The sequence below is a fragment of the Carassius auratus genome, chromosome 41, assembly GCF_003368295.1.
Source record: "Carassius auratus strain Wakin chromosome 41, ASM336829v1, whole genome shotgun sequence".
Taxonomy (NCBI): Eukaryota; Metazoa; Chordata; class Actinopteri; order Cypriniformes; family Cyprinidae; genus Carassius; species Carassius auratus.
Window position 1 is genome coordinate 23,479,812 of NC_039283.1, and position 27,953 is coordinate 23,507,764.

General features: G+C 37.2%; 2 protein-coding genes across 4 annotated transcripts; one reads left to right on the forward strand and one right to left on the reverse strand.

Annotated features, from left to right (window-relative positions):
- Window positions 1-586: 586 nt before the first annotated feature.
- Window positions 587-14,072, forward strand: LOC113059331 (SH3 domain-binding protein 5-like). 3 transcript variants are annotated; one of them, XR_003278080.1, is made up of 10 exons: window positions 587-874; window positions 2,460-2,522; window positions 3,999-4,127; window positions 9,009-9,173; window positions 9,251-9,381; window positions 9,908-9,950; window positions 10,701-10,920; window positions 11,174-11,482; window positions 12,619-13,136; window positions 13,259-14,072. XR_003278080.1 is itself a non-coding variant. In XM_026227758.1 (9 exons), exons 1-9 carry the CDS (start codon window positions 794-796, stop codon window positions 12,822-12,824), a joined length of 1,347 nt encoding a protein of 448 aa, XP_026083543.1. In that variant the 5' UTR covers window positions 587-793; the 3' UTR covers window positions 12,825-14,072. The 3 variants fall into 3 exon arrangements, 1 of the variants encoding a protein (XP_026083543.1); XR_003278081.1 differs by having other exon boundaries at window positions 13,298-14,072; XM_026227758.1 differs by having other exon boundaries at window positions 12,619-14,072.
- On the reverse strand, window positions 13,875-27,932 carry LOC113059330 (calpain-7-like). The gene is made up of 21 exons (XM_026227757.1): window positions 27,507-27,932; window positions 27,227-27,335; window positions 26,366-26,523; window positions 25,755-25,822; window positions 25,323-25,529; window positions 22,929-23,015; window positions 22,481-22,607; window positions 22,281-22,366; window positions 21,968-22,061; window positions 21,700-21,846; window positions 21,296-21,402; window positions 20,206-20,326; window positions 19,961-20,105; window positions 19,777-19,876; window positions 19,546-19,681; window positions 19,223-19,298; window positions 18,967-19,112; window positions 18,816-18,878; window positions 18,595-18,725; window positions 16,726-16,812; window positions 13,875-15,421 (listed from the first exon to the last, which is right to left on the reverse strand). Exons 1-21 carry the CDS (start codon window positions 27,606-27,608, stop codon window positions 15,277-15,279), a joined length of 2,442 nt encoding a protein of 813 aa, XP_026083542.1. The 5' UTR covers window positions 27,609-27,932; the 3' UTR covers window positions 13,875-15,276.
- Window positions 27,933-27,953: the final 21 nt, after the last annotated feature.

The window sequence follows — 27,953 nt, forward strand, 5'->3', positions numbered from 1 at the left end:
CAAAAATCATCGGAACCCCTCTCCCCTCCATCCTGAACACTTTCCTTACACAATGCTCCAGCAAAGCCAACAGTATCATGACCCCACCCATCCCTCCCACAGTCTCTTCCAGCTCCAGGAAGATGGTACCGGAGCATCAGAACAACAGCTTTTCCCCCCATGCTGTGAGAGCCCTGAACTCAAATCACCCCGCCCTCCTCTAAAACTCCAAGCATTTGTAGTTTATGTATTGGCAAATCTTTATATATATTTATAGTAAAATATGTCAGTAGGTTACTTGTGTATAGATACAGTGTTTATGTGAAGCATTTGTATAGTTTGTATTTTTTAGTTTATATATTGATTAGCAACATTTTGTGTGGCGTGACACCTGTACACTAATCAGGTTAAATACTGGAAGCCTAGTGCTCTCTCTCTCTCTTTAGACAAAGCGTTTTTGTTATTGTCAACAATTTAAAATTCACTCACTGCCTGAAGTATTGGTGTTGGGAAAGAGAGAGAGAGAGAGAGAGAGAGAGAGAGAGAGAGAGAGAGAGAGAGAGGCGAAGGGGGCGGGGTCAGACTTCACGTTGTCTTCACGGCTCCCTTACGGTAACGGCACAGCTGTGTGTGTGCGTGAGTGCGTGGATCCGGACACGCGCGTGCTTCTCTGCATCTCTCTCTTTAATAGACGAATCCAGAGGGGACTGATTTCGGTGATTCAAGTGTAATAATCTCTAACGGACGCATATACTTAGCATTCACCTCACAGGAGGGAATTCCTTTAATTTCTTTAGCAACATAATAAAATAAAATGGACAGTTCAGACAAGGAAAACAGGTCAGATGAAGAATTTGACTCACCCGAGGAAGAAGAGGTGGACCCGAGAATCCAGGTAGACTGCCACTGATATGTCTAATTAAATGCATTTCAATCTATCGAATGAGATAAAAGGAGCGATCATTTCAAATGCACTTATTACATTTACACGTTTATTTAATTGATTAGTTCATATCAAATTTTGCTTATCGGACGTATTACATGTTAATCGCTATATTAGCTCAATGATCCTTTGGGGTATTATTGATTAATTCGCCGCAACTTGCTTTTTATTGACGGCTCGTCTGCGGCACTGAGTGCGCCGATGCCCCAATTCAGTGTTGCCAGATCTCAATGGAAAAACGAGCCTCCTGCTCTCACAAAACAAACAATACGCCTGAAAGAAGCGACCCTAGGGTTTGTATCGCAGTGAAAATATGCGTATTCCATTGATGTAACGTTTGTAGAATAAACTTACTATAAAAATGCGGAATTTGGATGGTAACCAAAAAAAAACAAAAACAAAAATAAAACAAGAAACAGGAATGAAATGGCGAAACAAAAATAGCTATTATCAGAATCAGAAAGAGCTTTATACACATACAAGGAATTTGTTTTAGCGACAAAAGCTTCCACTGCACAAACAGAATGACAGTTACAAGACAAACCACACATAATAAAAATGGGATAAGTGAATAGGACATAATATATAAGATTTTTTTTTTAATTCACAATATACAAAATAAATGGTAATTGTGTACAGCTGTGTTATCTACAAATGTAAAGAAATGTAAATAAGAAGTATGTGTTTGAAAGAAATTGCCAGGTTAACTGTTCATGAGGTGGATCGCCTGAGGGAAAAACTTCTTATTCCTGGCCGTTTTGGTGCTCTATAATGCACCACAGCAGAACCAGACAGTTATAGAAGTGCAGAGGATGGATTTAGTGACTGCAGGTTGGACTTCCTGTCAGGGAGCTGGCGATCCACTGACGGATGGAGGTGGGCACAGAGAGCTGAGTTAATTGATGAGTTAACAGATGTAGTGTAGTAGTCCCATGTCGACTGCATCATCCACAGACTTGTTTGCTCGATAAGCAAACTGCAGGGGTTCCAGCAAGGGTCCAGGGATGTTTTTCAGGTGGGCCAGTCTTTCAAATGACTTCATGACCACAGATGCTAATGCCACAGGTCTGTAGTCATGAAGTCCTGTAATTTTGGGTTTCTTTGGGATGGGGATGATGGTGGAGCGTTTGAAGCAGGAAGAGACTTTGCACAGCTCCTGTGATCTGTGTGAAGATAGGAGCCAGCTGGTCAGCACAATATATAGTGATAACTGCAATTACTGGTGGATCAAGCTTCTTTATAGGCTACTATGGATGTCATGAACTAGCAATTGTGGAAATAATAATAAAGAGCCTGCGAATTTAGCAAGTTTATAATTTGTATAGCTGCTTACAATAAATGAACATGGCAGCACTGCATTAATTGTCACATTTTAAAGCCCAGCTGCTTGGAGTTCTCCACAGGACACCCGTATCAAAATATATGAAGCATTAATCAACTTATCTCTCTCTTCTCTGTGCTACTGCAGTCTATGAAAAACCGACATCAGTGGAATATGTCTCTGTTTCAGATTTCTGACTCTGAATTTTCTTTATAGGGAGAGCTTGAGAAGCTGAATCAGTCCACGGATGACATCAACAGATGTGAAACTGAGCTGGAGGTATGATTGTACAAATATCCAAAATATGTTTTTCCTAAAGACAAGAATTTTGTCAGTTTTAACTTTTTCTAATAGGAAAATGCCATACATCAGCTGGTGAATTGTTAATCTTTGTTTGGATTTTGTACCATGGCACATCAAGTAACAGAATGTGTTATAATGTCAGGATTATGCAATAGCTCAAGGGTTCTCGGAGCACCATAAATGACTGGAACTTGTATCCAGTAAAATATATATTTGTGTGCTTTACGAAAATAGAAATTCACATTTGAATAGCTTTAATTTATCCCACAAAATGACCAGGAATTTGTCATTTTGTTTTTCTATACCTCTTTGGTTCCTTTTTCCCCAATTAAAAAGCATTTCCAGACGCACTGTCTGTACACCAAAAACAAGGACATTTTTTTGTTAAGACAAAAACACACTTTTCAGGCTCAGTCATGTGGTCACTCTGGTCACACTAAATTGTCCCAATGCCACGGAGTTCATTGTTTGGGCATGTCCTAATGTAATAATTTAATAAAATGACTTAGCTAGTCTGTAGTCTGATTGTGAGGCAAAAACATACTGAAGGAGAAATACTCTCCTGCTTGCTGATTTCTCTGGCAGTTCAGTTTTATTGTTTAATTGGCTTAAACAGGACTCTTATTTTGTCCTTCATATTGAAACATCAGCACAAACACAGCCTTCCACACTGAACAAGAGCAAGTTTTTTCCTGCAGTTGAAATGAATAAAGTATAAGTGATAGAGTCTATGTGAACTATATGTGAAATTTAGTGAGGGAAGATTAAGGTTTTTATAGACTTCTAACCATCTTAAGACATTAAGGTAAGATTGTAGGTTGTTTTACACACACAAAAAGTTAAGAAAATGACAATAGTTCTTGCTGTAGAAATATTTATCTCTGTTTATGCCGTTTCATGAATCCAACTGACTGTTCTGAGAATCCCATAATTGAGCTATTTGGTTGTCAACCAAATTAGTGTTGCTTTTGCGTCAATGGCCATGTTGCACTTCAAAGATTTAACTCTTGGTGTTTAATTTTTTCCTGGAATATTTGTCCATTGCAAATAATCAATCTGTGTTCTGACGAATGGAATTTAATCTCATTACTTTGTCTTGGGCAATAAGTATAAAATAATGATTGAATTACCTTTAAGAAAAAGCTTGTTGACAACGCAAGTGGAAAGAATATTTTCTGTTTGCTTCACAGATCTTCTTGCAAACTGGATTACAAATAAACAGATTTTACTCCCTTTTCATGTGAAGCACTTTTTATGAGCAAAGCAGTTGACACGAATGCCATGACAAGTTGAAACCTTTTCTTATCATAAATTCTTAGTGGGTTTAATATTTATGTAGTTGCATAACATTCCCTGTGTTTCCAATAACTCGGTTAATTTCAGATGTGGTCAGCATTATACAGAATTTACGTAAAATTTTCATTTGATTGATTATTTTTGGTCTGTCCATAGGATGCCAGGCAAAAGTTTCGCTCGGTGCTGGTGGAAGCCACTCTGAAGTTAGACGACCTGGTGAAGAAGATTGGGAAATCGGTGGAGGAATCGAAACCATACTGGGAGGCCCGGCGGGTGGCACGGCAGGTGAGGCCAAAAAAATCAAAACAAGAACTCGATATCATCTTACAATGTCTGTTTTTAGTTGGCACACCTCCGTTTTGTCTGTGGTGTGTTTTCTTTTATCCCTCTCTGGAGATTACTGTGCTATCATATTGTTATCTGCTATAAGCCGGATGGCACATTAGCATTAACACCAGTGCTTGGCTTCGTTAAGCACTTTGCTTAAAAAGAGTGAATGTTTAAATGCTCAAATTTCTCAAAGTTCTCTTTTTTTGAAGGGCCTGTGCTGTTTTAAGAACAGAATTATCAGTTTATCTCAGTTAGTCCTTTTAACGCTGGGGTGTTGAAGCAGGGGGTGAGAAAGGGGTGTAAAAGATACATTTGCTTTGACTTCCTTTATAAAAGCAAAGTTCGTCTTATTTTTATACAACACTTTGTAAACTTTAATTGACTGAATGAGTTACGTTGACCTGCTCTGAAACTGGGGCAAGATTGTTTCGAGTGTTGCATTTTTCACTCCATGAGGGAAGAATTATATATGGCCTATTCATTTTCCCTGACAAAGCGCTTTATTATTATTTTTTTAGGCAGTTTCCTTGGTTGTGAAAGAGAGCGATGTGTCCTGAGAAGTTATTGTTTTCCTCCGGGACAAACTGTACTGTTTTTATGGAACTCGATCCCGTCTGGGTTGCCAAAGTCATTTATTATAAAAGATGTGGTGGTAATTCATTTGAACTGGTTTAAACTGTCTTCATTCTGTTGAAGGATGTGCTTTTATACTGACTGGTATTATTCTAATTTGAAACCGTTTCAAGCAAGACTGTAACATTTAAACGATAAATTAAACTATCATGAAGATGGCAACAAAGCTAAAAACATGGATTAAAAACCTGAACGTTCTCCTGATGTGATTTTATGGGTCTTTTACAGAAATTAGGAAATTGTATATGGTTTTCATATGTATAAAATAGATGTGAGGCTTGTCTATACTCTACATGCTTAGTCCCACCAGTCTCTCTCTACTCTCCTCTTTAGTGTCTCTCTGCAGTGAGCTTGACTGTTGTCTGTCTCTGTGGTTTGCCAAGTCTTTCTTTCCCCCACCCCTGCACTGTCTCTCGCTGACAGTCTCCCCCTAAATTTCCTCCAGTATGTTTAAGCATTTCCAATAACCACTTATGGCCTTGGTTGCCAGTTTTTGTTGCAAGCATCAGTGGAAATCCCCCCTTACTTAAATGATACAATACTTGCAGTTAATTTATTTTCTTCTGAGCTAGTTCTTGTTTTATCACTTCCCTTATCAGATGTTACACTATGCTATCTTTAGAGAAGCAGTTTTAGACTACAACATTTTGTAGATCTGATACATTCCAGTGTCTCTTTGAATAAAAAGTCTTGTTTTTAAAGGGGACAGTCTGACGTACCATAAAACTGTACTATAACTTTCAGAGATTAAAACAGCTTGTTTATCACGCAAGAGCCTGGTATATTTTCTCTTATGAATATGATTTCTTATTTGTGCTTTAATGTTTAGATTGGCCCACTTTAAAGTTTAGTTTACACTTGTACGATCGTCAAGTGTCCATCAGTGTTCTTTACAAAAAATGCATGGATCACAAGGCCTCTGCAGAAGTTGTCAGTATATTTCTGCTTTGAAAGCAGTTGAAGACTGTTGAGTTTAGACGGAGTCAGTGATGAGGTGTAATGAATGCAGGAAACTGTAACATCACCGTGTATGACTGGTCTGCTGATTCAAGGTGGAAAGATTTTCAAGCACTATTCTCCATATTAATAATTCAGAAAATATTTCTCATTAATAGCCCTTCTGAATAACACACACGCGTTCCTTCGCATATATTTTCCAGCTACTGTTTGACGCTCTTTCAGAATACTTGTAAAATATGATTTTGCTAGGATGGATCTGTGAAAACCTTAGCTTTATTCAAGAGCCTTGTTATATAGGTGAATACAATTTTGAAGTTAAATGGTTAACTGCAATTATTTTGATATTACTAATGGAAGAGTTTATACAAAAAGTATTGTAATATTGTCATAATTTATTCACAGTTTTCTTACTGTTATCAGTTCTCAAAAAATGTATGCTGCTTGATGTTTGTGGAAACCGTGATAAATTTTGTTCAGGATTCTTTGTTCAGGGTTCAAGGTTCAAATGAACTGCATTTGTTAGAAATTATATATATATATATATATGTCCAAAAAAAAGTCTTAATCTTAAACAGGCTGTTTTTGCTATTGTACCTTTTGAGACTTCTGCATGTAAATAACTTGCATAATAATTAGCCATCCTCGTGTTTAGCTAATCATTATATAACCACAATGTAGGGTGTGGAAACGCTTATGGTGTGAACATTAGACTCTGTCTACATATAACACTGAACTCCTCTGCTTTAGAAGAGCCGTGATGTGTCTTCAGAGCGCACTTGAACACCGGGAAGGACATTTATGCTGCAAATAATGATTTCAGTGGCCTCACTCAGCACTTGAGTTTGAGAAGTGGGCACTGCTCTTGTCAGATGGGCAGCACAGGTAAAACACCTGCAGCTATGTGCGAGTGTCAATGAACTCTCTCAGAGTGCCACTGCAGCATTTCTGCCTTCTCATAAAAACGTGTAGTTTCAATGTAAATTCCTTCACTTTAAGACTAGCTCGGATGCCCTAAATGTGACCTTGTGTTCTCCTAATGCCATGATAAAGACAGATGTTTCCTAAACTACAGGAAAGTGTTGCTTTCATACAAACCGGATCATTGCAACATTTATAACATAATTTTTCACATATTTTGATTTGTATGTATGTATATGTGTGCGTGTATATATGCATAAAATGTATATTTTCTCTCCCCTAACGATCCCAAATTAATTTGCAGCATCGAATAGGCTTAAACCAGACCTTTAATTCAACTTCTAACCACAATAAGCCTTTCTTGGATGGTTCAGTCCCTCTTTAAACTTTAAGACTTAATCGCTCTGAAAAGCTGGTGGCAAGAGTGCAAAATTCTGTTCTGTGTTGCTCAGTTATGTGGAGAAAATCTGTTTTATAACATCATTTTGGCAGTCAAACATTGAGTCATATTGAGGCAGTACAGTGAAACCCCTCAGATAATACTCTGTAATGTTTGGCTGTAAGACTGTAGGGATGGTTGGAAATGCCTTGATCTCATCCGTGGCTACCTGTCATCTTTCCTTGTTTTTTTCTGATTGATTATTTTTCCTGTACCCATTCTCACATGGCATATGTGTTGGCAGGAAGTTGAGAAACCACAGTACTCAGAGGAATTAGAGAGAAAATTGTGTCAATTTACAGAAGCCCTCATGACCTCTGCTGTGGACTGGGGAATTGGACTGTAATGTATGCTTGGTTGACTGAATGTGTGCTTTCTTAGTGGTAAACCGTTATAATGGTGAACACACATTATTGCAATCAGTTTGTGTGTCATAACATCTCCACTGCCTTCCGCCTTCAGTCAATAATCTTTAAACAATAAAGATCTCTAGGTCAGAAAGAGCCACAATGACCTTATTTAGTTATTCCATGTTAAACAAGATGCATAAAAGCATCGTAAAATAATCGACTTTATTGTTATGTCAGAACCAGGATGATTGTTTAACATGTTAACATCAAAACAGCATGTCAGCTAGGTCATTCTCGACCCTAAACATCTCATTTTGAGACTGCCTCTGCATTATTTTTGGTCAAAATGTGATTCAAGCTGGAGACAAAGCAGATAAAGCTTTGATTTAAGAGGGCTTTTTATTAATGGAGAAGTCCTTTTTTCTCCAGTTAATTTGGGTAAAATGCTAAAATACACTCTCTTTTTTTAATTATTTTATTTTATTTTTCAACTTCCCACTTCAGCCTTTCCATCCATCTGTATCCTTTACTGATTGGATTGGAGTTCTGTCCTGCCATCTGCAGTGATCCCCTGCTGTCAGTTCTCCGTGGCAATGCGGCAGCAACACATCCACAACTCTGAAGCCTGAGCTAAAAATAGCTTGTGTGTGTGAGTGAAGAAGGGAATGGAGGAATTGGGAAAGAAAAAGTAAATGGATTGAGCTGTCTCAAATGAAGAATGAAAGCCAATGATAGGACAGATTGGAGGAAAAATAGAGGATTATCCCTGGGATTATTGGATATCCATGGGATTGCCATTAACAGTGTCTGATACTGTAACTGTACATTTTCAGTTTTTCATCTTATAGTAGAGATGTAAATCACAAACATATCTGAACTGTTCAGTTTTATTGTGAAAGTCACCCTATTTGCTATGACTAGCCTGTATGACTTTCTTCATTTGATAGAATATTCATGCTGCTCTTTTCCAATATAATCAGTTTAATTTTAGTTTAAAAGGCACTTTATAATGCTTAATATACCTCTATATATGTTTGTATAGATCGATAGGTAGGTAATATCATAGTAATATTTCGCTTTAATGCAGAAGATCAACCTTGTATGAATTTTCTCAATTTATTTGATTTTCTCTACACTATAAAGTATAAAACTGTCGTCTTGCCTTTTGTTTGGAATTGGAAATTTGATCCAGTTTTGTTTGGATAAGCAGTTAAGAGGTTTTGGCTGGCTTTTCTGTCAGTGGGAGTAACTTGGAGATTAAAGTTAAAAAGTGAAGGAATCGGAAAGGATTATGATTGCACAGCTTTAGCACCGCTGGCTTTAATTTACCATACAGAAAGTTCAAGGGTGGCTTTAATATGTCACCATACAGGAATCTCTGTGTATGATTAAAGTTTCTCCATCTCTAGCACTGATTGCTTCATAGATTTTCCAAAGGCCATGTAAGATCGTACAGATTTTTATGAAAACTAAATGTTCATTTTATATATATATATACACTGGTTGACGCTCCTGCCCTCTACCTGTGTCCCACAGACTCAGCTTGAAGCACAGAGATCCACACAAGACTTCCAGAGGGCCACGGAAGTACTGCGGGCAGCCAAAGAGACCATCGCCCTGGCTGAACAGAGGCTGTTGGAGGATGATAAGGGGCAGTTTGACTCAGCCTGGCAGGAGATGCTCAACCATGCAACACAGCGAGTGAGTGATGCAGAGGAGCGGGATGGTAGATTGGGTTCTACAAGAAAACACTCAAAAATCCATGCTTTGGTTTGTAGGTGATGGAGGCCGAGCAGATAAAAACACGCAGTGAGCTACTGCACAAGGAAACTGCTGCTAAATACACTGCCGCCATTAGTTGTATGAAACAGCTGGAGAAGAATCTCAAACGCTCCATCAACAAGTCTAAGTATGTACAGATTAATCTGTTAAACACACAAACATTCAGTAAAACCATTTAAGCTAATAATAGTCTTTGCTTAACATATCTGATGCATATCTCACACAAAACGGCACCAAGAAACTGAATCATAAAATGGAAGGTGGTTAGGTTATATGTTAATGGGAACTGTAGTATTTGTTATTATTATTATTATTTTTTGCTGTTGATGTGGTTATATTTAATTACTAGCAATTTCAGCAGATAACTAGGTCGTTTTTGTCTATAATTGGTTTATGCTGAGAGTCAAGCATCCGTGAGGCTAGGCTTATGTTAAACCCATGAATATCTGAGGGGAACTTCAGCTGGGGGTGGGTTTCTCACCAGTGATAGTGACTCAGCAGGATCATAGAGGAGCTCAACCCTACTTATCATCTCACTCCGCATTTGCCTAATGTGTCAGCATATGTGAAGAGTTACCATGGTGCTTTGTACAATGCTGTTTATAGGTCTTTGCAGTAGCTCTAATCGCTTTTTCTCCCTCTCTCCTTTACAGGCCCTACTTTGAAATGAAGGCCAAATATTACTTGCAGCTTGAGGTACTTAAGCTGCACTTATGGAAATTTAGATTTAAAGGTGCTGTTTGTAGGATTGACTCAGAGTGGAGTTTTTTTTTCTTCCAGATATCGTTACCTTAGCATGTTTCTTAAATGTCTGCAAACAAGTTATGGTGTTTCTGTGCTTTAGTAGAGTCAAAAACTTACATACACCACCTTTAAATAATACATGATAAACACAGTGCAAAAAATAGTATCAGTACTTTCTTGTTTTCCACCATCTAAATAGCTTCTCTTATTAAAAAATACTTTACTTAATTCCTTAATTCTTCAAACAGTTACAAAATTTCACAATGAAATAAAACTTGTCCCTTTAATTCAACACATTCTCAGAAAACATTTAACCCAAAAACGAAAATTGTCATCACTTACTCAAGTTGTCCCAAAGCTGTATGACTGCTGAACACAAAACTAGGTATTTTTGAAGAATGTTGGTAACCAATCATTTGTTGCTACCATCAACTGTTTTTTAAACGGTTTCTAAGTTTATTTTCTTTATCCTGTTGGCAAATAGTTTTTATCTTATTTTAAGAATACATTTAAAGAAATTTAGTTTAAATTTAATTTAAAGTTTTATGCTTTAAACTAGAAAAACATTGCCACTGGATTAAAAACCATTTAGCAATTCTATAGCAATATCTATTTGCCTTTTTGTTTTTTCTATTTTTAGACCATGTTTCCATGAACTGTTTTCAACATTAGCTTAATTGTTTTCTGTCCTTGCCTCTTAAGCAACTGAAGAAGAATGTGGATGACCTCCAGACCAAGCTGACGCAGGCTAAAGGGGAATATAAGTCAGCCCTGAGAAACCTGGAGATGATCTCTGATGAGATCCATGAGCGCAGACGCTCCTCAGGCATAGGCCCACGGGAGAGAGGCGTAGGGGCAGAGGGTGATGGTGTCATTGGTGAAGACTTGTCTGGCTTCAAATTCGAATCTGATGGAATTTCATGTGAGTACCAGTTATCTTGTGCTTATATTTTTATTCAAGCAGAGCTATATGTAGTAACTCTGTACATAACACATTCGAGCTGTCTGTCTTGTTTATAATACAATATATAGATACACCGATGAACCCCCACCCCCCCCGCAACCAAAGTCCCCAAACAATTATTTTTAAAAAATCAAATTTTTCCATTAAAAATGCTTAAGGATGTTTCAGAGCCTGTGTCACCTTGTCTGATCTTTCCTTTCCTCTTCTGAAGTGGCATCTGGGTCCTACGAGGATGAAAACTGCAGCACCAGTGCCATGTCCATGGAAGACTCAGAGACTCAATCCAATAGTAGCTTCAGTTCTGGGCCGAACAGCCCGCTGGACTTGCCCTGTCCTTTCTCCTCCTCCTCCTCTTCCTCTGGATCTCCGACCTCCTCCTCCCCGACCTGCTCCTCTCGCCCCTGCAGTCTGAACCTGCCCAGCACCGTCTCTTTGTCTGACTTTAGCCTGATGTCTCCCATCCTTGGCCCACGCAGCGAATGCAGCGGCGCCTCCTCCCCTGAGTGTGACATAGAGAGAGGTGAGAGATTCTTAGATATGTTTGTGTTGTTTGTGTTTGTGGGCTGTTCATTTAACACATTAATTTACATATAAAAAAAAAAAATCAAGAATAATTATGAAATATTATTTAGAAATGCAGTAATTGATGTCACAAAATCATAATTCAGTAATTGATGTCACAAAATCATGAGTATGTTTTTGATTTAAAGGTCAGAAGCTATAGCGTACATATGTACGCTATAGCTTCTGACCTTTAAATCAAAAACATAATAATAAAAAAATAATCACAAACATGACACTTGTAAATTTAATAATTTAGCCTATACTGATTTATTAATATGTGTGTAATATCTTTTTAAACAAATTATGAGCTATAAAATCTTTACAAAATGTCTAAACTCTTTTGCTTAAGACAATCTACAAATGTTAAACCTTAATATAAAATGTTAAGGTTACTATTGCATCTTTCTGGAAAAAAAAAAAAAGTTATTTTCAAAGCTTCAATGTACTGTCATTATAAAATTACTTAATTATTGTATATTTAATTCTAACAAATAAGTTATCGTTCAAAATTAACCAAAATTAAAAATAATTTGCTTATAATTTCCACACAGGAGAGACTTGGCGTTTCCAAACAAAAAGCAAATATATCAGCATCGACTATCGGCAAAAAAGAGTTGAAAAATTTCGGGGTATAGTGTATAGGCAAAAATCCAAAATCGTGCATCACTCATATTTATATTTTAAATTAATATTACATAAAGACTGCATTTAGTATAATTATACAAATATATAACATTATATAATATCACTAATGTCAAAAATACAAATTTATGAAAACTATTCTAAAAATGTATATGCATAGTTTTTATAAAAAAAAATTACATTATATTTTATAATACAGTAACATAATTATTATAATTTGTATGGTGTATATTTGTAGAATTATTAAAAATGTAAAAAAAAAAAATCGAAACATTTCTATAATGTTGATTAATATTGATATTTTAACATTTGAACATTTAACATAAAATATGACTATTATAGTACAATATATGAGTATGTATGTATATGTCATGTATACAATTTCAGTTATTAATATTAATTGCTTCGTTATTAATGTGTTTGATTAATTGGCTTAATCTTTACATACAGGTGACAGAGCAGAAGGTGCTGAGGCTGTATTGGACAACGTTTTCAGTAACAATAGCAACACCAAAACAACCTTTGGCCTAGATAGCCGTTTCCGCCTGCTGTCTCTAAAACTTAGCCGAAATGAAAGCAGAAAAAGCGTTGGCGGAGACCCCCTGGGTCAGGCTCAGCACACCGCCCCAGCCACAGTCCTGCTGGATGGGATGTGACTACAGTGCCTGCTACATCAACGTACCTGATGCATTCATTCACATTCTGTGCGAGAAGCACTGGCAGTTACCGTCCTCCACTTCACCAGTATGTCATCGCAGCCCATTGTTCTCACTGTCTAGAATGTTCCACCAACTTTCAGACTAAACTTTCACTCAATCTCACGGGTGTGAGAAAGGCAAACTGTGACACAGTGTGGTGAGGAGACATATCTGCCATTGGGGGCATATAACCGAGTTAAGCTTTGAAAGGAAGACAAGCATCTCTGTAAAACACAATTAACGTTCCAGATCGAGAGAGACTCGAGACACGTAAGGATGGCGTTAGCACTTCACTTTTTACTTATAAAATGCAAATGAGATTCATTATACTCTAATTTATGCCACTGATTGTCTTTGTAACCGTGTCATGGAGAATTTAATTTGTGTGGCAGTAAAATGTTACAGTCATTACTGAGTTCTTCTATATCCAGGACATCGGTGCATGATTTCGCTTCAGCCTGGTGCTCAACAGACTCGCCTGCACATACAAAAAGTACTCAAAACCTTCAGAGGTGCTTCTGCGCTGTAACGGTGACTTACAAGGAATGAAGCCAACCACCTGCATCCCAGGTCAGGACCTCAATGTTATCCAGGGACCTGAGCAGCTACAGGTTGATCCATACTGGTCACTGGAAGCTTCTTCACCTTCCTCCAAATACACTGCATACCACTCATTTCTCTCTTCATGTAAAGAACAATTTTTGTTTTCAATATAAATAGAAAGACAGCAATAGATTCAGATTCACTATGTTTTTGTGCAAGACAATGGTTCAAGACAAGTAGCATAGAACGCTGGAATGCTGTTCTTGCAACTGTTGAACTGATAGGGGGCAGAAAGCTTATGGAAATGATTTGATGGGTCTCGGTGGAGGACCTGCAGAGCTACACTGATGAAGAGGACGATAACTGAATGTTCCATCCAGCAGCCACTGATTTTGTTACAGATGGCACAGCTTCAGGTCTAACAAGTAGGCTGTGTGGTGTTTTTGAGTGACTTTGTGTCTCATCTTTTTTTTTTTTTGGCTTTCCAAACAATCTCCATCTGTTTGTTCTGTTAGTTCATTGGTTATTGTCGATTGGAGAACCGACGGTGAGGAAAGAAAACTTGTAGCAGTATTAAAGTGATTTATGGCGTTTAGTCATTTGTTGTTTACAACAAGCTTGTGTAATTGTTTTCAGACTGAAATAAAATGATACCTGAAATGATATCTGACGCATTATTATAAAACAAGCCTACAAATGCTTGAATGTGTGCATGCTGAAAACACAAACAGCAAAATGTTTGCTTCGTTGCACTTTAAAATTGCGAAGTTTCGAGTAGTTTACGTCACAGAATATTACTGTTATTTGATTTATTTTTTTAATATATTTTTTCATTATAATTTATTCCTTTGATGGCAAGGCTGAATCTTCAGCAGCTATTATTCTGGTCTTCGGTTTAAAATAACAGCATTTATTTGAAAATATTAATCTTTTGTGGCATTATTCTGATGTCACTTTTGATCAACTTAATGACTTCATTAAGAAAAGGTGGAAAAACTAAAGAACAAGGGGAGAAAAATACTCTCTGACCCCAAACTTGTGAAAAGGCTCTGTATATACAGCTACCAAGCTCATGGCGATACACATGCAGCCAAAATATAAACCAAGCACCTGATAAATGTAAATATGAAAATTAACCAAGAACAATAAATGCTAAAAAAAAAAAAAAAGTCATGGTGATATTCATTGTTACATACAGTTATAACAGATATTCATTGTTATATCATTGTTGATATACAGTTTCTTACTGTAAGGAGTTCCTGAGGTAAATCTGTTAGAAAGATGTGATCATGTCTGACAACATGTACACCTTTTAATTTGCAAATAAATACGTCAGAGCAAATTCGAATCAACTTGAACAATCCCCATTACAGAACATCACCTTCAGTCAGAAGATTATGATGTTTGAAAATTCAGGACAATGTGAGTTCTGTGAGCGAGCAGTACTCTGTGCTGGTAAATAGAGTTGACATTTTATGCACATGATGGGGGAAAAAGTATAAAGACATAAAAAGCAATGCTTTAGATCTGTGCAATTTTTTTTTGATAAAAGTGCACTCATTCTGTGCCTGCTGAAGACAGAAGCCCAGTAACTTGGAGGTCTTTCTACTTGGACACCAGCGAACAAACCAGAGGAAGAGCCCTTAGTGTGGAGACAGAAATAGATCACTCTGATCTATCATCAGACATCATTAATATACATCCCTGTTTTATTGCAGTCTCCTGAGTGAAAAACAGTCATTTCAGGTCAAGTGGACATACACACTGTCATCTTTGAATGTGGACTGCAGAACTAAGAGGAGAGTATAAAGCTTCTTCAGTGTCTCATAGCTGCAGAACAATCCGGCGGGCCGATGCAATGGGACTGTTATTGCAGCTGAGAGACCCGCAGTGGAGTGGCACTGCTGAAGTCCAGGAAGAACGGGCCTTCCTGTTTGGGCAGGAAGGTAGAGGGGATGACATTGTAAATCCCGGCAGGCAAGTTCTCAACCTCCATGTAACAGAAACCGCATCTGAGGATAAAGAGATCAAATTCCATTATATAAGGTAGTATAACAATGAAAACGCTTAAATCTTTGAACTATTGCAGACCATCGATTTAGATAAGTCAACCATGCTGCTGCAGGATGAGACCATGAAACATTTTTCTCAAACATATTTTGTTATATGACTATAATGTAAATGATCAACTATCTTTGACCTAGATTTCTTTGCGAGAAAAGGCTGTGTGTTTCAAGCATTTGCAAGCTTATGTTAAACTGGAACACAGGCCAGCTGACTGTTATAAAAATCCACAAGATTATATTCAGAATATCATGCTCATGCTACCATATTACTCAAGTTATTTTTGAAATCTTATATGCGTCTTTGAAAATACATACACTACGGTTTAAATATTGGGGCTCAGTTTTTTTTGAAAGACAATAATATTTTAATGAGCAAGGATGCATTTGAAAGACTTTTATATTTGTACAATATTAACTAACAATATAATATAAAATACAATATAAACTTTCTATTCATCAAAGAATGCTCAAATCAGAACAGAATTATTTATGTAGGATCATGTGGCACTGAAGAACAGAGTAATGGCTGAAAATAAAGGAATACATAAAATTGTAATATATAGTAAAATACAAAACAGTTATTTTAAATTACAATAATATTTTATAAAATATGAAATAATGCTATCGACCCCAAACTTTTGAAAAGAGGGGTCCTTAAAAAATGGTTAATCATATTTTGGGGGATTTACCATTTAAAATTTGCATTATACAACAAAGTACACTGCATTATATACTGTATCCCATAATGCTTGTGGTTCGCTCACTTGTGACATTGCGAAATAGAAGTTCTATGTAATATCAACCTTTTTTTTTTATTATTATTCTTGAATTTTTTGAAAATTATTTACACTAATTTTAAGACTCAAAATGGAAAATGTTTTTACATGAAACTTTTAAAAAATAACCAAATAACCAAATAATTAGCCAAATAACCATTTTTATTTTATAGGTAACTAGATGCTATTAACAGAATTAAACATTGAGGTTGTGTAATTATGACATTTAGTATACTAGTAGCTCTGATTGTGTAACAATATGCAAGCATTATGCACATAATAATTTCAAAAGCATCCTGTAGTATTTACATGTTTTGCAATGTATAATACGCAGTATGCAAAAAGCAGTACACTAGCATCCCATCACAGACATTGTCAATGTGTTTCAGTTAAAAGAACGGAAGCCAACACAGGGTTGGGCTCTGCATTACATTCTATCTAGTTTTCTTCATCACAAAGAGACTATTACTTTACCTGTAATCTCCACTCCCTCTTTTTTCTGATGATCCAGATTCCCCTGCAGTAGATACGGTCACCACCTCAAAGCCCACGCTGTACTGCCTGCAGAGAGAAAGCCAAACTCCTTTATATTCACATGCATCACGCTACAGTGAAAAGAGAGAGAGAATGACAGAAAGGATCTGAATGCGTGTAGGCGTTTCGTCCAAAATGGGGTAGTTGCTCAGGATGACCCTGCCTTGAAGTCAAGGGAAATGCAATAACGGTATTATTATTATTATGTGCAAAAGCCACTTGGAAAAAGAGCTTTCTCACCCAAATTAAACAGGTTTTAGTCTGAATAAAGTGGTAGTAGCAGGACTGTAAAATAAATACTGTATTTTTCGGACTATAGGTCACACTTTTTTTCATAGTTTGGCTGGTTCTGCGACTTATAGTCAGGTGCGACTTATTTATCAAAATTAATTTGACATGAACCAAGAGAAATGAACTAACAGAAAACATTACCGTCTACAGCCGCGAGAGGGCGCTCTATGCTGTTCACTGCTCCTGTTGTCTACACTAAGCAGCATATAGCGCCCTCTCGTGGCTGTAGACGGTAATGTTTTCTCTTGGTTCTTGGGTCTAAATAAATGCGACTTATATATGTTTTTTTCCTCGTCATGACGTATTTTAGGACTGATGCGACTTATACTCAGGTGCGACTTATAGTCTGAAAAATACGGTATATGTGATTATGATCATTTGATAAAATGAAGAGAGCGCGCCATATGTTGGAGATAATTTTACTGTGTTGACTGTTTCCCATCAAGGAGACCCCTGAATGCGCCTCTTTAAATGGTCTCGTGGTGCTCGTTGTTCTATTTTAAAACGCAATTGCAATGTTTTCAAATGATACTATAGTATTAAAAATAAAATCATCCTAAACATGGCTGTGCTGCGCAGTCAGTGAACTGCTTTTTTCACATCAAACATTTTATGCAAGTATTATGACCAGTACTTTATTTGATACTGTTCTGCAAAATGTTCGATTTTGAATTTTTGCATTCCGCTAGGCCTATTTGTGTAAAAAAAATCTGGCATTGACAGTGCATTAGATCGTGAAAGTGCATGCGTGCTTGTGTACGAGGACAAGCAAGCGCGGGTTTGACTAGATGTATTTGGAGGTTATTGCTCACGTCTCGTTCTGCACATATCCACATATTTTTTTTTTATGTAAACTAGACGGAAAAGATCATCTTCTTCACATGAGCAAAAACGTCCTTGGCATAACAGCAGAGTGGACCGGTGTACTAAGGTCTATTTAAATTGACCAGTGTAACCTTTTATATGTTTGGTTGACTGTACTTTATTTTAATAATGAACAGACTGGGATGTAAGTTTGAAATTAGAATGCACTTTAGATGTTTTGTGTCATTTAAACCAAACACAAATGTTGCTAGTTATTAGTGTGTTTGCAGCACTAATATTATTTATTTTTTATATAATTCATTTTTATATATTTTTCAGTTTAATTTATTTTTTATTTATAAAATGTTATTTATTTTAATTTAATTGTATATTTAAGTTTACATTTATGTTCAAAACTTTTATGTAAATGATTGATTGAAATTAAGATTCGAGAGATGGTTCAAGTCAGTGCTCAATAAATGATGATAAGTTTAGAAATGTTGTGCATCCACTTATTATTAGTGTGACATTTTAGCATGCAAATGAAGGGGAAAACTTCAAGATATCGGCCCTAAAAATCGGCAGCACATATCGGCTGACCCTGACCTCTAAACATCGGCATCGGCTATAGAAAAACCCATGTCAGTCAATCTCTAATACCAACTGAAACCTTTGAAATGTAATGAAACCAAAGAAAACAACAAGCAGTCTGACCTGGAGCCACGGAGTTCGATTAGCAGAGGACCTGCTTTGTCCATGTTGAACTGGTATATGGGGTTGTTCTTGAAGGTATCTCTATAGTTTCCACAACCTCCAGCACTGGCCCCCTTCCACTGCCCATTTATCTACACATAGAGAGAGAGACATGTTAAACCATCTGGAAATAGTTTCCACCAAAACAACCGCTAACAGTGAAAGCAGAGGTGTGAACTCACTCTTTTGGTCTGGGTGAAGGGTGTTGGGATTTTGGAGAAATTAAACTTGCATACCGAGTACACCTGGAAAGGGAATATTCATTAGAACAGTTAATATGATTAAAATACTATAAAAATAAAAAGCATCCATCGCACTGGATTGTGTTTTTACCCTTAATGTGTAGTTGATGGTGTTTTGTTTCTCATACTGAGAGACCACCAGTGTGAAGGCGTGAGTTCCTGGACCAGTCAGCTTGATCTTGGTTAAGTAGTGAGGACTGTTGATCCTGATACCATCAATGTAGGGAGGAGGTTCAGCTTCAGAAAAAAAATCGGACACCGAGCATATAAATTAAATTAGAAACTATAAAGAATAAAGATATACACGAGTGAATGTATTTGACTTCTTGAATTATGTGCTCACTTACCTGGATAATAGACTTTCTTTCCATTGGTCTTGTAAACTACTAATGTAATAAACTCCCGGTTTTGAGCAAAGTCATCCTTGAGAGTGAATGGAAAAGAAAATCATAAGCACTCAAAGTAGCAGTAGCACTGTGGCCTTGCTAATTCAGCATTTTTTTTAAATGTAATTTTCTTGTAAATTAAAGGTTGTTTTGTAAATATGTTCTAAATGATTTAGGAAACCACAGCTGCCATTTATTTTTTCTGTGAAAAAAACGTGATCTTTTTACTGCGTCTTCTCAATCCATTTGTATGTAGTAAACTGCACAATAATCTGTTGCAGTACCTTGTCAGTGATGTGTCTGGTGAGTAGGACCCATACTGCAGCGCCCCCTTGAGGACACTGCACTTCCAGCTTGTACTGAGGATTATTGGCCAAGCTGTAGGCATCTTTCACTGGTCCCTGTTTCCCGTCCCAGCTACTGCAATAGCATAATGCACATACATTTTCTAATTATCTGATAATAATTAGACGTCATAGAGACATTTATATAGATGTAATGAAAATGAGACGGACCTGTGAATGCATGAGGATTCTTTAAACAGTGCTGGACTCCAGCTCAAATAGATGACGTCGTAATACTGGCACAAGTCTTCCCAGATGATCCAAAATACACCTTAAAGAACATAACACAAATCAATAAAAACAACTTATTTTACAAAATTGGTCTTGTGGCATTGCTACTTTAGCACTGACGTACCATTGTCAAACTTCTGTGCCGTTTTGGGGTCAAAATTGAGGTATTTGAGAAGATCTGGTGTCCAGTTCTTCTCGTCACGTTCGCTATATCGTCCTTTCCACCTGAGATGGCTCCATGGGTTCTTCAGCTGGAGGAAGCGTTTACCCTGAGGGAACAAGGAGGAGATGATGCTGCTGTTGTTATAGGCTCATGAGGCTTCACTATGTAAGAAATGTTTAACACAGACCAGGGGGCGTGAGTTTCACCTTGTGTTCCCTGATGTCTAGGACAGCGTATGCATGGGTGGGCACTAAACCCCACTTCTCCCCCTCCTCCTCAGTCATGACCCCCGTCGCTGTGGTGATGAGAACATCTCCTCTGTGAAACCTGCCAGGAAGGATCAACAAAACACCAGTATTGTTAATGTTAAAGGTGCACAGTGTAATTTTTAGCGGCATCTAGCGGTGAGGTTGCGAACTGCAACCAACTGTTCAGTCCCCCGCTCACCCCTCCCTTTAGAGGAGCTAAGCTGGCTGACACAGGTAAAGATGCCATCAGTAAAGACAACAGAGAGCATTGAGATTTCTTTACAAAAGGTAAATCAAGGAATTATATTTACTTAATTATTCAATAAATCAATGTTATTGCGAATGTTAATGTACTTGTTCATAATTGTGTCAGTGTTTTATTTGCTAAAACAGCAAAGTGATGAAACACGCTCTGTAGAGCAGTTTGTCCATTTAGGTCTACTGTAGAAACAAGGTGGCGACTTCCATGTAAGAGGAACCGCGGTGTATGTAGATATAAATAGCTCAATCTAATGTAATAAAAACATAACGGTTCATTAAGAAAGATCTTTATACACTTCTGAAAACATAGTTATATATATAATATTGCATTTCTGTAAATAGATCGTTGTAGGTATTACACACTGCACCTTTAACTATTATTTTTTTAAATGGCAACTGAAATAAAAACTTAAACTTAAAAAAACTATTTAAAAAGGAAAGAGAAAGGTTGCCTTGTCAACTATCTGAAATAAAACAAGCTTAATCTGAAATACTAAAACTGATAAATCTAAAACAGAAATAAATACAAATTAAAGTTAAACTGACAACAGTATATAACAAAATTACACAAAATGAAAATGACAACTGAAACTATAAAAACAATATATCTAAAATAACACTGCACAAAAACTATTCATGACCAGAATCAAGACAGGCAAGTGGAATAAGGCAGGTAAAATATTGAAGCAGCTCCATACCACTGACTCAAAAGAGCCATGTGACCTTACAGTGGTCAGAAATCAATAAACACCAGTGGACTGTGTTTGTACTGTGAATGTGTGCTTACCTCTGGTAAAGCATGCGGAAAGTGTCATCTTTGTTAAAGGATTGATTGTCTGAGTGCATAGCGATACGTTCTGGGATCCAGCCAGTGAGAGCGTGCAAATCAATATTCTACATAGAAAACATGAAAGTGTCACCATAGTATACACTACTGTTCAAAAGTTTGGGGTCAGGACAACTGAACAAATTAATAGATTTCTATTATTTCAAATAAACACTGTTCTATTGAATTTAACATACATTAAAGAATCCAGAATTATTATTTTTTTTTAGATTTTATTCATTAAGCATCAGTAATAACATGAAATTAAGTCAGTAATATGTAATATCTGTGCATCCCTTCTTATTTTTCTATAAAAGTGATATTAAGTTTGGTGACAGAAATGTCTTGTTTAGAGCAGCACTCACAGAATTGGAGCCTGGGAAATCGTATCCTCCCATGACCTTCATGTAAGCCTTCTCAATGAGCGACACCCAAAGTTCATTGCGATTACTGGAGTAGGAGCAAAGCAGCTCGCCATTGCGATCCACCGGGAGGAAATCATCAATAATCACCTGACAGAGAAACACACACCTGAACTATAACAATACAACTATAACGTCTTCAAACAATGAAGACGACGACAGAAAAAAACTGCAGTTTATTTGAGGACGTGGGCTTAGAGAGGTTGAGCACCTTTCTCGGGACGCCGTTAATGTGCAGTTTCACCATGTACTTCCCACAAGGGTTATACTCTGGCTCTCCTTTTCTGTTCTGTGGGTAGATGATGCTAAATACAAACACGGAAATAAACATTTTATCATTGTGGGAAACTCCCATTGACTTCTATTATTCTTGTTATATAATCGTTATTAATTAAAAGGAGAGTAAAACAGTGAGTGTGCTTGTTCAGTAATTTTTTACATTTCACTAGACATTCTCAGCCTCATAATCCAAGGGTTACACATGAGTCAAACTATTAGTGTGAGGTCAAGCACACCCGCTGTACCTTGTGATTAACTTTTTGTTGTAGCGTCTCTCATATGCTGCACTGATGGCCAATGAGGCAATGAAGGAACAATCTGACACAACCGTCTGCAAACAAAGGAACATTACATAAGCTAAAAATTCACATTAACAACAGAGCACTGTGAATGGTAAAACTGCTTTAAATAAAAATAAAATTTATTACTGGTTAAGTTGCATAACCTGCTTGATGCTGAAGCTGGACACAGTGTAGATCATGGTGGGATTATTGCAGATGTCATCAGGTCGAACCCAGCGTGAGAATATGGCTTTCTGCTTTGGCGACAGAGCCAGTTTTCCACATTTGTCCCTTTGTAAAAATGTGACACAAATCTTTTGACAGTGTACCACTTCACAGTGTTATAGGACTACTACTTTTAAATATACTATTAAAAGTTTGGGATGGGTAAGATTTTTTCAAATCTATTTCAAAGAAGTCTCTTATTTTAATTAAAAAAAAAATGGAATCTCTTTCAACATATTTTAAAATGTAAACTATTCCTGTGATGGCATAGCTGAATGAGTGAGTAAAAGCAAAATACAGTTGTTGCAGTGTACAAAAATACCAGTGAATATAAGTGAAACTTGCACTATATATAGTATAAATTACACTTGTACATAAAATACTCACGAGAATGGAACAGGAAAAGCAAAACGTTCCCTCAGGTCAACACTCATGAATGGAACATATTCGATTCCATTTATCTTCGAGGTCTTCCTACAGCACACACACAAACACACACACACAAACAAAAATTAAGAATATAATTTCAAGATTATAATTATATATGTTACATATTATATATATGTTAAAAACATGCTGAAAAAAAATTTACGTAAAAAATATACTTGTATTTTAATATACATTTGGTTATGGCTGACAATGAACAAATTAAAACCCATATTAATATTATATAATATTCAGTACAATTTACAAAAAAAAAGTACAATAAAAAATGTAAAATAATTCTTGTAAATGCCACAAGTCAATTTAGGCACTCACAACATTACACATGGCGACACTGAAAAAACGACTTGGTTATGTATGGTAACCCTCGTTGCCTGATGGAGGGAATGGAGACGTTGTGTCAAAGTTCAAACATTAGTGGGCAAGAGCAATTGGAGAGCAGATGACTCTTTATGCTTTTGAATTGCTCTTGCGGTACTTTGGTGTCATACACCGATTGGTTTACACGGTGCCAATGCAACTCGACCAAGACTATATTTAAAAGCCTTCAGCGTTGAGGTAAATTAATAACAACAAATAAACATGGCAGTTCACTGAGTTCTTGATTCGATTCTCTCATAACTTTAAAAAAAAAAAAAGAGATTTGAGACCGCCGCGATATAGGATTTCCTTGGTTTCCACTGTAAACAAAGCAGCACAGCGCTTGACCCTACTGATGAATGCTGCTTTAATATCTATTATACAGAGTCGAAATGAACAGAAAATATAATCTACATTTTTCTAAAAGACAGTTCCCCTCAGAGACAGATTTATATTGACTATCACATTCAATCTGCTCGTGGTGCATTGGTACATCCCTACAGCTTGGGTTCTGGTCCAACAGTAGTTGACGAAATCGTGGAAGGTATCGTACTCTCTAAAGCCTGCATGGTGACCCTCTTAGCCTGGAAGGCATAGACGGTTGTGAGCGTAGTTCTTGCAGAACCTCTGGGTTGGGACCACCCTCGTGCAGCACTTTCAACACCTCGGCTTGGAAGAGCTTCAGGATCGGCATGAACTGGCAGGGTGGATGAAAAAAGGAACTGGAGTTGGTCATGGCAGTGTAGCAGTGGCAGCCACGAGCGTTCAGGGCAGGGTGGAGGAGTCCACTCAAGCTTGATGCTCTTGGCTGCCAGGGCAAGCACAGCTGCCATCTCAGCATTCGCCTCAGACTGAAGTCATTTAATTGTCAACTTTGGATGGTTCCAGCCCACACTCAGATGCTGAAATTGACAACTTTTGCTCACTAGAGCTGTAATTGGGCCATAAAAGTTAGGTCCGAAAGGACTGACAGCTTTTTAAAAGCCCAAACCCATTTACAGCCTGACATTATTAAAATGTGTGAACACACACAGCTCTTTTACCAAGAATGAGTCATTTATACATGTTTTAACATAATTTATTCATAACTAACATAGACTACACCACTTGGAAGTTGGAATAAATAAATAAAATAAGTCCTCTGTGACATCTTAAATTAAATAAATTTGAAATTAAGATTGAAAAATGATTGAATCCACTGTAGATGTCTTCTGCGTGTTCCTGCGCTCACTGATTATGCGTCATTATTCACTCATTATTCTCATTATAAACATGGTCAAAACTTTTCCACACCTCAGACTTTGCTTTAGTTGCTGGTGCAACCAAAACGTAATCGCCAGAGGCAAGCCTCCGTTACACCTGCTCAGCATCCATTTTCGCATCTTTCTCGCGCTAATCGAAACACATCACATGACCGCTTGTTTACCTCGCAAACCGGAGCGCAAGCCTGAGCCCGACCCGAGCCCGCGTAAGATGATATAAATTAAGCTCGAACCCGACCGAACCCGTAGGGTCCCATCAGGTCCCATCGGGTTCGGGCAAAGATCTTGAGCTCTAATTCTCACTGCAAGCTCAGAATGAAAGATTGACCTCATCCTGAGACAAGCTCTCAAACTCATCCGGAAGCTCGACTAGATAACACAAAGCATGAGAAGAACCTATTTATACCCAAATAACCATAGGGTGGCCTGCTAGGCCAATTTTGCTCACCAATTTCATCGGCCTTTCTCAATGATGTCAGAGGTATGTGGTGTGACCCCTAGTGTCAGAACTTTGACACAACGTCGATTTGACCATCTAAAAATGAAAATTTTCATTTTGAGCTTTAAAAAAAGATAGATTTGATAGTATAATAAAATTCTCAGCACTTTTGTAAGATTAACTGTAGTGAGTGTGAGATTAACAATGATCGAAATCCACATGGGGAACTGAGAAAAAATTATTAAATATCAGACATCATCCTTGCTCTGAGCCTACCTGAGCACCTCAATTTCCTCCGCTGTGTAGCGTTGACCCCCTGGCTCACTGGACTGCACTGCTCGGACCGGCTGCGATTTGTCATGAAGAGAGAAGTCTGGGCCTAGTGGAAAGAACTGCCTCACCTGAGCAGGGCCTTTGGATGCTGAGAAGACGGGCTTGTCCTGATTTGCCTGTTTACTAAGAGAGTCTTTCAGTCCCTCTGCCCTGAAAAAAAGAAAAAAAGGAGATGGAAACAAAGGATCAAGAGTCAAATGTGCATTGTTATATTTTGAAATGTGTGTTAGTAGTGAATTTAATAATATTTTATGGTAATCGTTGATATACCACAACTGCTGTCGACGTCTCTGTTGATTTTGTTGTATTTCACCCATAATATGCATAATACAATGGACTATTAGTATTTTAGTATTAGAGTAAACAGTGAAGCACCTGTCCAGAGCCTGCCGAGCAAGCTGCTTCAGTTTCCCCTGCAGTGCTTGATCTGACGTCTCATTGGACTGTGTGGGAGAGAGAAAGAGTTCACAGATCTCAAGGCTTGGCTCAGTTTCTAGTTACAGAGGAGCCCATATAACCGGCAATGAGAGATACGAGACCAGAACAATGTTCCAAAGACTGACATTACTTCAGAACTGCTGCTAGTATCTTAGTCTACATGTGTGGTTATAATGAAATTATATAGTTCGTTATATACACTACTGTTCAAATGTTTGGGGTTAATGTTTTTGAAAGATGTATCATGCTCATCAAAGCTGCATTTATTTGATATAAAATACAGTAAAAACAGCAATATGTTTAATAAAAAAACTATAACAATTTAAAATAAATGGCTTATATTTAAATATATTTTAACGTAATTAATGTACTCCTGTGATGGCAAAGCTGAAAAGCTATTAATTGTGATTTCTTAATATTTTTGTGGGGAAACATGATGCATTATTTTAGAATTCTTTAATAAATAATTAAAAAAGCCTCTTTATTGACCCTTTTGAACAAGAGAGTATATTAAAACTCAAAGCACTTCCCCTTATGTGATGACTCACCGCTTGAATACACAACTCCACAGCCTGTGTATAGAGCTCAATGGCCTCATCTGTGTTTTCCTTCTCATCTTCTTCAAAAGCCTGTGTCACCAGGAAGTACGCTCTCTCCAGATCCAGCTGATGCTTACTCTTCAGCGGGTCAGTGCTCTGTGCTTGAACTAATTACAGGGATTCAGTCAGGAAACTGAGGGATCCTAACACAGTAAGTACTTATACATCAATTCACAAAAATCGATGTCTTTTTTAGCTTAATATCTATAAATTCATCCGCGCTGGAGCCGTGCCAGAGCACAACCCATGCAAGGAAGATAATTCCGCAAATACAGCACATTAGTTGTATAGGTCCCTTTCATTATACTTTTATGGTTTTGAGGCTTCAAACTTCAGTACCCAATCATAGTTAAAAAGAGCAACCAATACAATTTTGTGTTGCAAAGGAGAAATTCATTACATTTTTGTAATGAGTGACCTAAAGGTGAGTAATCAATGAGAGAACATTATTGTAGACTACTAAAATGTAATGCTGTTCTCAAAGTACAGTACATAAGATGAGAGAACAAGGAAGAGAATAAAATTTAACTGTGAACTAGAAAATCTGACAGCATTTATTTGTGTTTCCCAAATGCTGCAAAAGACACACCACTTTCAAATGATTTATGATCTATGTAAGTTTTTTGAAGGTTGGGCCGTGGAAAATATTAACAATTTCTTCCATCTACATCAATGAGGAGGTTTCAGGTTTGTTGACCACAGAGAATGGTGGAAAAAATTCAGCCCTAATAAACTAACTTAAAAGAAGTATCAATAGATGAAAACAGCTTTTTGATGAGGTCAAATTGTTATTAGTTAATGTACACTGACCGGCACTGAGCAGGGTCTGTACTCTGTCCAGGTACTCGTTCACCTTATCTTGGATGCTCTCTAGATTGGATCCAGCCATGCCTGCATAGATGAGAGCCTGGGCAGCCTCCTAATTCAGAACCCATAACAAAATATATAAAATATGAGTTTCATTCAAATATATCTTATTTGCCATAAGATGGAACAAGCTGACAATTCCATTGAAGAATTAACCCTTTTCAGGAAATACTATGAATGTTTAAGGTAAACTAGCTTTAAATGTCACATAGGATAACCTTACCTTATAGTAGAAAACAGCTTCATTGTATTTCCCCTTCTGATCATGCAGTACAGCTGATTTGGCAAATTTAATAGCATCGAGTTCAAGAGCTGTACAATCCATGACTGAGGTTTAAATGCTGAAAACTGAGTTCAGCTTAACGGGTAAGTTATATGGCAAATCATTTTAACCAGTTATTCATTGTGGTTAGCAGTTCCTCCGAGGATTTGCGTTTCTTTCTTAAGTTGTACTCGTAACGTGAACTTCCCGATCTCGAATTTCGAAATAAAATAAGGCGTGACTGAAAAATATTGCATCCAAGGAGCATTCAAACGTAGTGACTCTAAATAAGATGTGAAAAAAACAACGATTTAACTTGTTATGATGACATCAAAACAAATCCTCAAACCCGCAGTACTTCCGGGTGCGGTGGGCGTGGACTGATGTTGTCACCACACGTCATTTCTT

Bases quoted from the DNA above. Each gene is read 5' to 3' on its own strand.
- LOC113059331 (XM_026227758.1), top strand. From the start codon at position 794: ATGGACAGTTCAGACAAGGAAAACAGGTCAGATGAAGAATTTGACTCA. The intron at 875-2,459 runs GTAGACTGCCAC...TTTTCTTTATAG, and splicing joins AGGTGGACCCGAGAATCCAG to GGAGAGCTTGAGAAGCTGAA. The intron at 2,523-3,998 runs GTATGATTGTAC...GTCTGTCCATAG, and splicing joins GATGTGAAACTGAGCTGGAG to GATGCCAGGCAAAAGTTTCG.
- LOC113059330 (XM_026227757.1), bottom strand. From the start codon at position 27,608: ATGGATTGTACAGCTCTTGAACTCGATGCTATTAAATTTGCCAAATCA. The intron at 25,823-26,365 runs GTGAGTCATCAC...TCTCCCACACAG, and splicing joins TGGAGTTGTGTATTCAAGCG to TCCAATGAGACGTCAGATCA. The intron at 15,422-16,725 runs GTAAAGTAATAG...CTTTATCCTCAG, and splicing joins AGAGGGAGTGGAGATTACAG to ATGCGGTTTCTGTTACATGG.